We start from the raw sequence: 13,303 nt of genomic DNA, 5'->3' as shown, positions 1-13,303 counted from the left end.
CCACAGGGAGCCTCTGCAGTCACATTCCATCATAGCAAAAACTCACTCCAACATAAATCTTTAACAAGTGGGGAAGGTGTAGGCCTTCTAAGGCCATCACAGGCAGAAGCGAAAGAATCCTTGATGGAGCCTGCTGTCTGCTGGGCTTATGGATGACTTCAGGCATGAGATGGCAAAATGTAGACATGGATGCAGAGTAAGACTGCTCATCCCACATTAGCTGTAAGTGCGCTGTTATGATACAGACATATAAACAGAATCCCCCGCTCCTTTCTGAAGTCATAGCTTCCTCACAAATGTAATAAAACACAAGTGCCGAGAAGGAACATAGTAGATCAAACCTTTTGAAGTACAAGCTCAGGGAACGCACAAGCAGGAAGAACCACTAGATGTTCAAATCTCAACTCCTTTATTATTTACCTGTTATGTTTCATCCAATTACAGCAGCACCTTGTATTTCACTAGAGCGCTTACTCCAGGAAGGTATCAAAAGCTAAGATTTCAGGAAATTCACAGCAGGCTAACTGCACAAATGGATAAGACAATTGTTTGTACCTAGCTTCAGCTTCTTGTTACTAATTTTTACTAGAAATTTTGCTAATAAATTTAAAGATCTCTTAACTATCTAAACTTTTTTCCCCTAAACTTTGTAGAAGTAACTGAACATCAAAAATTACTTACCACAGACTGAACTGATAATACTTGTATAATTTGCCTCAAAAATGAGAATGTGTATACACAAAGCAGCCTAACTATGTCAGCACACAAGGAGGGGAGAAGCTGCACTAACCACACACAAATACTATACTTCAAATTTATCCTGTGCTGAAAGAAAATTAAAGTTAACAAGCCTGAAAAACAGTAAGATGCTAAGTAACTTGGCTGGTGGTTTCCGATGTTCCTACTAACAAAATTTCCTTATTGTCTTTGTTCCTTGGACACAGAAACCGTAGGCAAGGGTGAAGAACCACCTTTCATGACTGAGATTTCTTCCACAGACTTTTTGATTTATCAGTCTATGCACTTCAAATCAATAGCTGAGCTGATGACAAACTAATACATACTACAGTTGATTGTTTCAAAAGAAGCCTTACATTAGAAGGGTGAGCCTTCACTGCTAGAGCCCCTCATAACACAGGAATAAAAAGCAGGGTAAAGATGGGCATCCTATCTGTCATACGCATAAAATTATGGGTGATGGTAAACATGGCAGACAACCCACACAATATTTTTAAAGTTGTTACTTCAAAGAAGTCCTCAGATAACCCACAAGTGAACAGACATAAGGGGCTACAGGATACAGGCAACAGTTTACCATGATTTGGGGCAAAATTTCCCCTTTCAGTAGTCATACACACACACAAGATTTTAGTTACATGAGTAGAATCCCAGCTTGCAAATACACTTGTCATTCCAGTCAGAAGAGACAGAGGTATATAGAAACTACAGCTTCAAGAAGGCTAGATCCAAAATTGGTAGAAGTGAGCCATTGTCCTCAATACTCATACCTTCATTGATAAATGCAGAGGTTTCTTCTTATGGTCAGTTTAAGTTCCATAAACACCACAAATCCAAATAAGATACTCAATACAAAAAATAAGCCTAAATTGAGTTTAAATTGCAGTCCCTCTCATATCCAAGAAAAAAAGTCATGGAGAAAACAAGATAAGGCAATACATAAATAACGTCCTCACAGAGGCCTCCACTGCTCCAATAAAGCAAGACAACCTCTTTTTCTTTTTTGAAGTAGAACTAGCAAAATAATTTGAGATCTCTTGTAGCAAAATTTTTGAAGAGCTTTTAAGCAAGAACATATATCAATTGTATTAGAAAAAGTTCCCTAGGATTGTTAAAAGCAAAGCTATAATAGCACGTAGAATTGTAGGCTGATGTGAAATACCTTTTAATATACAATTAAACCAGTTGCTAAAAAACATGTGGTTACATAAAAACACAAGAGGTATTAAACAGTTCAGAAGCTATCGTTGATTTTGGGGAGATAGGGGAAGAGTAGAAACTTGCCACATACTCACAAAATCTCACACCAGGAACTCCTGTCGCAGAATTATTACAGATTGACAATTCAGGATATGGGAAAATTATGGCCTTGCAGAAGACTTGAACATGCAATGGAGAGGGGAATTATTTTGAGGGATAAAAGAAAAATGAAAAAAAAACCAAACCAAAACACAGCTATCAACAGCTGTTGATCACAGAATTATAGAAACATTTAGGTTGGAAAAGACCCTTAAGATGCTCAAGTTCAACCAAAAAAGATAAAGTTTCTGTGAAGCAGTCCCTACTCAACATTTTGGTGAACACAAAGAGATTCCAACTTCTTCCCAACCCTCCCAAACTTCTCAGATGAATCATAAAATGTTTTGGGTTGGAAGGGACCTTCAAAGACCACCTAGTTTCAATGCACCTGCCATCGGCAGTGACATCTTTCACTAGAGCAGGTTGCTCAAAGCCCCATCCAGCCTGACCTCGAACACTTTCACAACTTCTCTGGGCAACCTGCTCCAATGCTTCACCACCCTCGTTGTTAAAAAAAAAAAAAAAAAAAAAAAAAAAAAAAAAAAAAATTCTTATGTCAAATCCAAACATACTCTCTTTCAGTATAAAACCATTACCTCTTGTCATGTTACTTCAGGCCTTGGTAAAAAGCCTCCTTCTGACATTCTTATAAACTCTTTTTAAGTACCAGAAGGCTGCTAAGGTCTCCCTGGAGCCTTCTATTTTCCAGGCTGAACAACTCCCAGCCTTTCTTCACAGCAGAGGTGCTCCAGCTCTCTGAGCATCTTCAAGCAACTCCTCTGGACTCATCCCAACAGGGCCACATCCCTCTTACACTGCGGACCAGATCTAAATGCAATACTTCGGGTGAGGTCTCCCAAGAACAGAGGGAAAGATCACCTCCTTCCATATGCTGGCCAGGCTTCTTTTTATGGACCCCAGCATACAACTGGCTTTCTGGGCTGCAAGTGCACATTGCTGGCTCATGACCAATTTTTCATCTACCTGCATTCCCAAATCCTTCTCTGCAAAGCTGCTCTCAACCTATTCATGCCCCAGTCCATACTGATACAGGGGATTGTCCCAACTCATGTGCAGGACCTTACACTTGGCCTAGTTGAACTTCATGAGGTTCACATGAATCCATTCTTCAAGCCTCTTGAGATCCCTCTGGTTGCATCCCTTCCCTCATGTGTATCAGCTGCACCGCTCAGCTTGGTGCCACAGCAAACCTGCTGAGGGTACACTCAATCCCACTGTCTATGCCATTAATAAAGATATTGACCGGCCCAATATCAGTCCCAATACAGACCCCTGAGGGGATACCACTTGTTAGTGATCCCCATTTCAACATCAACTGTAATTCTTCAGATGTAGCCATCCAGCCAGTTCCACATCCATCAAATAGTTCATCCATTCAACCTATACCTTTCCAATTCAGAGACAAGGATGGTCTGTGAGAACATGAGGTGCTGTCTCCAACAGGTGGAAACATTAAGTTTGAGGGAAGGAGATAGTAAGTGTAATTGCACCTTGTCACTTCTTCTCTAGACTTCTAAGATAGCAGTCATTCACTTATAGGCTGTGTTTTTGTCAGTTTGAACCTAATTCTTTACAATAAGTGAATACTCAAAATTACTGTCATAGAAATACATAAAGGTAACCAAGAATGACTTGTCAGAAGAGACTGACATGGAAGGAGAAAAAAGTGCATAAAAGGCTTTACAGCCACTACTAATGAAGAAGACATCTTTCATACAAGAAAAGACAGAATATAAGCTGTGGCATGAATTTGTCTGCTGAGCAATACATATAAACAGAGCAACTTAAAAAGGAGATTTAGCAGATGCACCTCTTCCTTTCCACCCCCCAACTGCTTACTAAAAACAGAGTCTTTTGCCTCGATTGCAACAGATAAAAACTTATGTAAACAGACAAGGGACTGATTCCCCTGCTTGGAGGATTCACAGCAGCATCACGATGCAGAGGGCCTGTAGAGGACCTGCCACATGCCAATGGCTCCACTCGAGCAGACACCGGAGGCTCAAGATTCCCGAACGTGCGCCCAGCCATCTTCTGCCCCGAACAGGCCGGGAGCGAAGCCCCGCTCCCCACGGGAGGCTGAGCGCCGCCAGGAGCCCGCGCAGCGCTCGGCGGGCGGAGGACGCGAAGCCGCCACACGCCGCCTCCGCGCCGCAGGGCACCAGCCCGCCCGCCGCCCCGCCTCACGGCCCCGCCGGCCGGCAGCACAGCCGCCCCAGGGCCTAGGGCGGATCGCCCGGGCTGCCTGGCCATGCCGGGCCAGGGCGGGCGCCAATATACTCCCCGCTGAGGGGGCCGCCCTTGGCGGGGCCGGCACCTCTGCACACCTCGGCAACGACGCTCACCCGCTCCGTCATCCCCTCGCCCCACGCGGGGCAGCCCCTCCGGGGCCCGCACGCCCTCCTCGCCCCCTCTTGCCCTCCCCCATGCCCCCGCTGGCGAGCTCCGAAGGCTGTCGGTGAGGGGAACGGCCGGGGGTGGGGAGGGAGGGAGGCTGGGAGCCGTTACCTTCGCTCTTGCCCAGGATGCGGCAGCAGAGGTTCTGCAGCAAAACGTTGGGGGATTTTTGGTCCGGCGTCGCCATCGCCGCCCGGGAGGCAGGAGGTGGTATGAGGAGGGGAGAGGCGGGAACACGACGTGATGGCAGAGCAAGGGAAGAGAGGAGACGCCCTCCGCCCGCTCAGCAGCGCAAGAACCCGGTGACACCTCCCGCCCGGGCCGTCGCCTTAGGGCGCCATTTTAACAGAACCCGCCGAAAGCCGCAGCGGCGGCAGCCCCGCACCCACAATGCCCCTGCGCGCCGGGCGGCATCGGAGCGCGCCGCCAACAACACGCTCCGCCGCGCCGCCGCTGCCGCCGCCCGGAGGTTCCGGGGCAGACACCGCCCCCCGCCTCTCCGCGCCGCCTTGTGCGGGGGCTGAGCTGCCGCCGGGCGTGGCGCACCCCGGGGAGAGGGCACGGAGGGTTTCAGGGAGGCCTGGGCCTCCTGAGGGGATGCGGACGTGAGAAGGCCTAGGCCACTGCTGTGAGGCCTGTGGTGGGCACCAGTCCTAGTGAAAAAGTCCCCCAAATTGAAGTAGAATCATAGAACGTCCTGAGTTGGAAGGGATCCACACGGATCATCGAGTCCAACTCCTGTCCCTGCACAGGACAACCCCACAGTTCACACCATGTGTCTGAGGGTGCTGTCCAGTCTCTTCTTGAACACTGTCAGGCTTGGGGCCGTGACACCTCCCTGGGGAGCCTGTTCCAGTGCTCCACCACCCTCTGGGGGAAGAACCTTTTCTAATGTTCAACCTCAACCTCCCCTGGCACATCTTCCTGTTGTTGGTCACTAAAGAGAAGAGATCAGCGTCTGCCCCTCCTCCTCCCCTTGTGAAGAAGCTGTAGCCCCATGAGGTCTCCCCTCAGTCTCCTCTTCTGCTGGCTGAACAAACCAAGTGACTTTAGCTGCTCCTCACACAGCTTCACCTCTAAACCCTTCACCAGCTTCTTAGCCCTCTTCTGGACACTCCCCTGTAGCTTTATATCCTTTTTATCCTGTGGCACCCAGAACTGCACACAGGGCTCCAGATGAGGCCACACCAGTGCAGAGCAGAGCGGGACAATCACCTCCGTGGCCCGGCTGGCCATGCTGTGCTTGATGCACCCAGGACACAGGTGGCCCTCTTGGCTGCCGGGGCACACTGCTGGCTCATGTTCAACTTGCCGTCGACCAGAACCCCCAGATCCTGCTCCATGGAGCTGCTTTCCAGCATCTTGTTCCTCAGTCTGTATGTGGAAGATTCCCATCCTGCAACAGCTTTCCACTTTTGGAAACTGCCCTCTTAGCCATCCCTCAAAATTCTGGGAAGATGAGGCGCTCTCATTCTTCCTGGGGAGAAGTGCAGGCTGGGCGCAGCTGTGGGGTGGCTGCAGTTACTGTAGTTCATGCCTTGGGGAGTCAGGGCACACCAATAAATGTGAATCCCAAAAAATATGTGAAGATCCCAGAGCTCACCCTCCCTGCACTGCTCAGCCTTGCGGCTGGGTGGCCCCTGTCCCCTGCGGAGGGCTCAGCCTCTGACCTTCCCACTGGACCTGTGGCCGCAGTGGGGTGCGGGGGCAGCAGCTCATGGCTGGCCCATGGTGCTCTCACTGACCTGCTCCTCATCCTCATCCCCCCTAATGCACACCCTGACTTTCCAAGGTGTCTACCTTCCATTTCTTTTATTCAGTAGGTGGTGCTTTGAAACGCAGCAGCAGCCAGGTGGCTTGGTGTAAACAAATATATTCCTGGTGTGCAACACACTTGTTTCTGGCAGTCCTTGTTGGCACCCAGCTTCATTATCTCTGTGTAGCCCCAATTTTGTGTGTATGCCTTCTACTGACACATACATTTAGGCATTTCATTATGGGAACATTGTAGTTGTAAAAGATGGCTCATCGCTGGTATTACTGATAGAAACTAATGATGAGAGCACACCAAGAACTGAAATTCATTGAGGATGTCTGATTTTTTTGATACTTGGTATATTTTAGTAGGACCATCAGTCTTACCACTGCCATTATAAGTCTGAAAGTGAGACTTTCTTTGGAGTCCTTAGAGAAGTAAGGTAGAACCCAAAATTAATAAAGTTATCAGAACTTTATCCCATGTGAATAAAGAGAGAGTGTAAACTGCATCTCTAATAATTCCGAAGAAAAGATTTCAAAGATGGTGTGACTTTTTTTTTGTACTGAGCAAGAGAAGAATCTGTTCCATTCTCCACCCAAAGCAAATGCAGTTATTGTTCTACAGAGAGCCGATGACTCACGGCTGCTGACGATCACTTCAGGTTTAGATTCCATCATGGAAGGTGTTAATCTGTCAAGCAGCAAATTGCCAGAGAGAAAAAGCTTTGGCAATAATATCAGGAAGTGGTGTTGCTTTACAGTATCTTTGAATTCCAAGGGAATCTAGTCACTCACAAATATCTTGTTACTGTGGATATTACTAATTCTTTCTGGTCCTGCTGGGTGTTTTACCTGTGGCAATTGTGTCACCAGTCTGAAATCAGAACACATTATGGAGCAGCACAATAGGAACATGCCATTAACATGGACTCACTTGTGTGTGCCTGCGAGCAAAAGTACAATTAATAATCTAAGCTTTTCAACTTCAGCAAAACCACATCCTACCTTATTCTTCTGAAGTACTGTAATAGCCAACCATTCTGTTATGTTACTGGGAATGTGCCCTTCCATTTCTAACTTATTTTTTCTGAGGAAATGAGGCTTATGTAGTTATTCTGTGTTTCAGTGCTTCCTCATAAATGTCAGATCTCTTGACCGATTTCAACCGAATTTAGTAGAGGGATAGATTTCTTAAAGATATTAACTTAATAAGTTTTTTATGGAATTCTGTGGCTGAGAGTCCTAAGGTCCAAGTTAGTGCCACCTTGAAAAGAAAGGTAAAGAGAACTTAGTTCTCCCTATTGTGTTTGCTATTAGCTTTGCCTTGGATAGCATGTGATATCTATCTCTGTACCAGCTGCAGAACCAACTGCTTCTTGCCCAGCCTGGTGGATGGAGGATGCAGGAACTGAAGGCATAAGGGACAGAGAGCCCTAGAAGCGATATGGGAAGTGGTCAGAAAGAGGCAGGAGGGATGTAAATTGCTCAGGAGTAGAAGAAATTAAGCTTCATTAGTTCTGCTGCTCACAGTACTCCTTGCTTTTTTTCTTAATGAAAAGAATTAATCCTGCAGTCCTGTCTTAAAAATGCTAATTCTGATAAGGCAAGTTGCTAGCGTATGCAGTTTATTGTGATTCTACCAACTCCAGTACGGCTATGATCGCATAAATCAGCTTAAGGGATCCCCCAGCATTTTTACAGACATGTGGAATCATGTATTATTTCATTTTTGAAAAGCAAGACAGAAAAAATATCAACTATATGTATCAACTGTATAACTATAAGCTCAGTTCGTGTTGCTGCTTGGCCTCTGAGCATTGGACAATAACTTAAAAAAAAAAAAAGTAATTGCTATTAAGATTTTTCATAGTGCAGAAAATCCATTAGTTAGCATAGTTAAATGCATGCTTTTAAAAGTATGACAGTGACTTACAGGGAATTTAGGTTATCCACAGAAGCTTAAAGAGACTTGTGTTCAGAGCTGCTACATAAAGAACATATTTCTAATAGTAAATAGCTTTACAGCAGTAGTACAATGAGATCCAGCATGAGATGGAAGCTCGAGCTTGGCAAAATAAGGCTAGAAAATATATGGTTTTAATTCAATAAGGCTATTCAACCAGTAGAGAGAGATATGTTTAACAGCATGGCTCTTTCTCCATATTTCAAACATTTTATATCATCCTTCTGTTACAGGCTTAAGGATCTGACACAAACTGACACAGCAGCTACTGAGTTATGTGTATGTTGTGCACAAGAGCAGACTGAAGGGCATCATAGTCACTTTTGGTCTTAAGCTTTCTTAATCTAAACAATAATGTTAAGAAAATATTCTAACCCTTGTAAAACACCTGAGGCTTAATTGCTCTGGTTTTCTTAACTCCTTTATGGTTATGTCTAAAGGGTACAATATTTTAGATGGTGGGACACACCATGGTCAGCAGAGCATTATGCTGACATGTCCAACAATTCACTGTGCCAGACAGACAGCCTTTTTTTGTGTCACATAACTGATGTCAAGAATAATTGTGGCTGGAGACAGTGAAGGATACTGTCTGTGCCTTACTTAGTATATGGCAGCCCTGGAGGAGCAGCAGCTGGGTCTCTTCTACCTCCAGCAGCATTTGGCTTCTGTACCTAAGCATATATATGTTATTATAACACCAAGTTGGGTGGGAGTGTTGGTCTGCTGGAGGGTAGGAAGGCTCTACAGAGGGATCTGGACAGGCTGGATTGATGGGCTGAGGCCAATTGTATGAGGTTTAACAAGGGCAAGTGCCAGGTCCTGCACTTGGGTCACAACAAGCCCAGGCAGTGCTACAGGCTCAAGGAAGAATGGCTGGAAAGATGCCTGGGGGAAAAGGATCTGGGGCTGTTGATTGACAGCAGCTGGATATGAGCCAGCAATGTGCCCAAGGGGCCAAAAAGGCCAACAGCATCCTGGGCATCCTGGCTTGTATCAGGAATAGTGGCCAGCAGGACCAGAGGAGTGATCAGTATTTGTGGGTCCTCACCTCAAATCCTGCGTTGATTTTTGGGGCCCTCATTCCAGGAAAGCCATTGAGATGCTGGAATGAGTTCAGAGAAGGGCGATGAAGCTGGTGAGGGACCCAGAGCACAAGTCTAATGGGGAGCAGCTGAGGGAACTGGGGCTGTTTAGCCTGGAGAAGAGAAGGCTGAGGGGAGACCTTATCACTCTCTGCAAACACCTGAAAGGAGGTTGTAGCATGGAGGGGCTTGGTCTCTACTCCCAGAGAACAAGTGATAGGACAAGAGGAAATAGCCTCAAGTTGCAGCAGGGGAGGTTCAGATTGGATATGAGGAAACATTTCTTCATGGAAAGGGTTGTGAAGCACTGGAACAGGCTGCCCAGGGAAGTGGTTGAGTTGCCATCCCTGGGGGAGTTTAAAAGGCACACAGATGAGGTTCTTAGGGACATGGTTTAGTGGTGGACTTGACAGTGTTACGTTAACGGTTGGATTCAAAGATCTTAAAGGTCCTTTCCAACCTAAACAATGTTATGATTCTGTGATATTTTCCACATAGCCAACCTTGTAATGGCCTAGACACCTGCTATGCTGAGTCTGTGGTATTAAAAGGTTATTAAAATTGCCCGCAGGTCTAACTTTTAAAAGGCCATATGTTTTAGGATGAGGTATTGTTACTCAGTTTCAGATAGATATTGTTGCTATGCATAAGTAGGGCTGTGATGGAGAGTTTGATTCAAACAGTTTAGCCGTCCTTAGTGTGTTAGTTCTGCGTTGCAGCCTACTGGTTGTAATTTTCACAATATTATTACCCCCTCTCCGTGTTCAAAAGTTTTCACTTAAGCTGTTCTTCTGTTGATTGAAGAGCCAGAAGTGTGTTCCATAATGCCATATACCTACAGAAAGTTCATTGAATTGGCATGCATATCAAAAAAGAAACCTGTGTTTTGAAATACCTAGGAGATGCCAAAAACTATGACATAAGCTAAACAAGGCCAAAATTAATTATTTTTCTATTTTGGATTTTTTTCAGTATTTGCAGTAAAATAACAGTTTTATATTAATAATACCAGTTCTCCTATAACCTAGAAGTGGTACTAATGTTTTGCTTCTCAGAACAGTTATCTTCTGGTGGTGTCTCCACTATCTGATAAGTTTCCTTTTATCAGTCCAGTACTTGTTAGCCATAAACACAATTCCTTTCCAACATGAAGATATACAGACACACACACACTTAAGCCCACTTAATATTAAATGTTATTGACTACACCGGAGTGGACAGCATTATATGTCTTTCTAATAGCTACCGCCAGTGAACAGGTATTCCAACAAGCTCAGTAAAACCACCTGACATTTTCTAAGTTCCTGTGCTGCCCATGGTATCACAGTCATGTTACATATATGGAATGCCAGTAAAGAAATCACATCAAATCATCTTCTACCAAAAAGAGATTTGATAAAAATGTTTGCATGAACCGCTCTGTTTTGTCAAAACTCTCCAAAATGCTGTCAAAATATTTTTGAAAGTTGAAGCCACTTTGTGACAACTATTTCATTTTTAAAAGCAGAGCAATAATTTTGGAAGGGTGCCTGGAGAGTGAAGCTCTGTAATAAAGCTTAGTTAATATTTCCAAATATGTGTTTAATTTTGTATACAACATCAGCTTTTCAGTAGGAGTTTCGACCATATCTGGCTTCAGTATTTTAGAGGAAAGGCTTTTGATCTTTCTCAGCTATGGACAAAGGAATGGGAGGAAATTATCAAAATAAGACAGTGAATATAAAAATGGTTGTAGCAGACCAGTCAAAAAAGATGTGCTCATGTATTTGTGAGTCAAAGATTTCTATAAATGTAATAATATCACTAGGCAAAAGTAACTCATTAAATATAGTGTAAGGCAATAACAAAGCTCTACAAAGCATTGCAACACTGTGCAAGCAGGAATTTTGAGGTATTTGGAGGTTTTGGATCAATTTTCTTTTTTGTTTGGTGGTGGTGTTTTAGCTGATTTCATTATAGAGCAATAATCTCAGAGATTACAGTTTTATTTATTTTACAAGCTTTCATTTGTTTATTCCTTTCCCCAGGTGCATATTTCTCATGCCAACAGCAGCTCTCACATCTGTGTGAGCTGAAAGCTTCAAGGTCAAGGTTTGAGTTTTTCCTTATATCACAGGGCAGAAGAGATAGCAACCAGTTGGCAAAGGAGGAACCAATTCTTCCCATGCTTTTGTTTTAAATGTCAAAAATATTAATAAACTGAGAAGCAAATGTCGTCTTTTGATTGTATTTGAACTAGCTGTGTTTAGGCAGTTTTCTGACAGTGTACTCTTTAAGGGGTGAATCTGAAGATTTCACTCTGTAATGCTTTTTAAAGTGTTTATTGATTTTTCTGCTCTCCTCTTGATGTTTGAAGAGTTTTTCTGATAGTCATTTTTTCCTTTCCAATGAACTGGTCAAGAAAATGATGAAAATAGATGTATCTCTAGCTCTGTTGAATGTATAGCATGAACAATTTTAAAAATAGAGGAAAACATTTTCATTTTATTTTCTGCAGGTTTATTTTGAGTATAAGCAATTAGTCACTTTGTAAAAATATATACCATACTTCCAGATAAAAATTACTGTCAAGGTAACAGTATCCTCTGCAGAATAAATACACCTTGAGCTTCATCTTCCTACAAATATTGGAAGAAAAATTGCTATTCGCTTATGTGAGCCATTCATATTTATGCAACTGATCATCCATCTCCTGAAGTCTACTTCATACCAGCCTGAGCTTTTTTCCATTACAGTTAAGATTACTGACTTCATTTACATGAGGAGGAGCCTGTGTATATTATTCTGTATTTCTAAGGGAAACCATAAATAAACTTCAATCCATAGCTTTCTTAAGAGAGTAAGAACAATTCCTAGTGTTCCTGCCTGCCACATTCTAGCCCGATTATTAATATTCTATGTATCTAAATTAGTGAATTACAGTATTTTTCTCTTCTTCCTGCATTAAACAAATGATTTTGCTACACCTGGTTAAAAAGCTACTATATTCTAGTAAGAGGTGTAATAAAATGGTCTAACAAAGTGACTTTTATGTCCTGAATTTACAAAGGGATGTAGGAATACATGTCCCAATGGCTGTTAAAGCGTTGGTGGGTTTTAGGCTTGTTGATGTCTTTGTGAATCCAAGGTTACATTACATACTCCCAGATGCTCTGATTAGAATATGCTATACAATTTCAAAGTACAGTTTATTTTCACCACTGCTGAACAGGTAACAGTAGAGGGGCTATAGACAGAAAAAGCAGCTACAAAGATTTGCCAGTTCTTACGTGTTTGATTTAGCAGGGGAACCACATTTGGTTCCTAACTGCAGGAACGTTTCCGTGTTCTGTGGCAGGGTAGTTTTTCTGCAGGTAACTTCTTTTGTGTAATTCAGTTCAAAGATTTCTTAAATATAATAGCTGGCAGATTAGAAACTAATCTCGACACTTCCTCCCTCCTGAAGAGGCAGTTAAAACCATATTCCGGGAGAGTCAGGCTCCTGGAGACAGACATAAATCCACAAGAGATACAATCAGATGGTAACTGGAGCCTTTGAGAACAAGGCTTGTTAGCTCTATTTCTTCAGTTTCCTCTGCGTAATTAGATCAGCTCTTAACTGAAAGCATACGTATGCATATCCCATGTTTCCATTTATAATAACACTCAGATAACACTTGCTGCCTCAAGATGTCCAGCCCTGCACAAACATTTTTAGTGTTCCCTGAGGCAAAAAAAAAAAAAAAGGGTCAAAATCCCCATTTTACACAGAATAAAATATGGAAAAGTGGACATACACAGATGAAGTATTTTTGCCCAAGGTCATAAAGGAAATATCTGCCCAGCCCAGGAATATAACCCATACGTTCTCTTTCCCTTATACTTTAACCACAGAACCGTATTTCCTTCCCATTTAGAATGTTTTCAGTGTTTTTAAATGCTGCAATTATCCTTTGACTGCTTTCTATTTAAAGACGGGGATATGTACTAAGCACACCTCTAGAAGGCACACCAACAGCATATGTTTGTTATGAACAGATTGTTCAGGGTTCCTAACCCTGAA

The 13,303-nt window shown here is 43.5% G+C and overlaps 1 protein-coding gene across 2 annotated transcripts in view; it reads right to left on the bottom strand.

The window, feature by feature from the left end:
• The window catches only part of TUBGCP3 (tubulin gamma complex component 3), a gene marked incomplete at its 5' end in the record, with an annotated part of 48,004 nt that extends 43,362 nt beyond the window's left edge, over positions 1-4,642 (bottom strand). For both annotated transcript variants that reach the window (XM_080363825.1, XM_080363826.1), the window contains one exon: positions 4,567-4,642. In XM_080363825.1, the coding sequence (XP_080219951.1) occupies positions 4,567-4,642 (76 nt within the window). The remainder of the gene's footprint in view (positions 1-4,566) is intronic.
• Positions 4,643-13,303: the final 8,661 nt, after the last annotated feature.

This window comes from Nesoenas mayeri, assembly GCF_963082525.1.
Source record: "Nesoenas mayeri genome assembly, chromosome: 1".
Taxonomy (NCBI): Eukaryota; Metazoa; Chordata; class Aves; order Columbiformes; family Columbidae; genus Nesoenas; species Nesoenas mayeri.
Note: the sequence above shows the minus strand (reverse complement) of the source record. Positions and strands in the feature narration are given on the sequence as shown.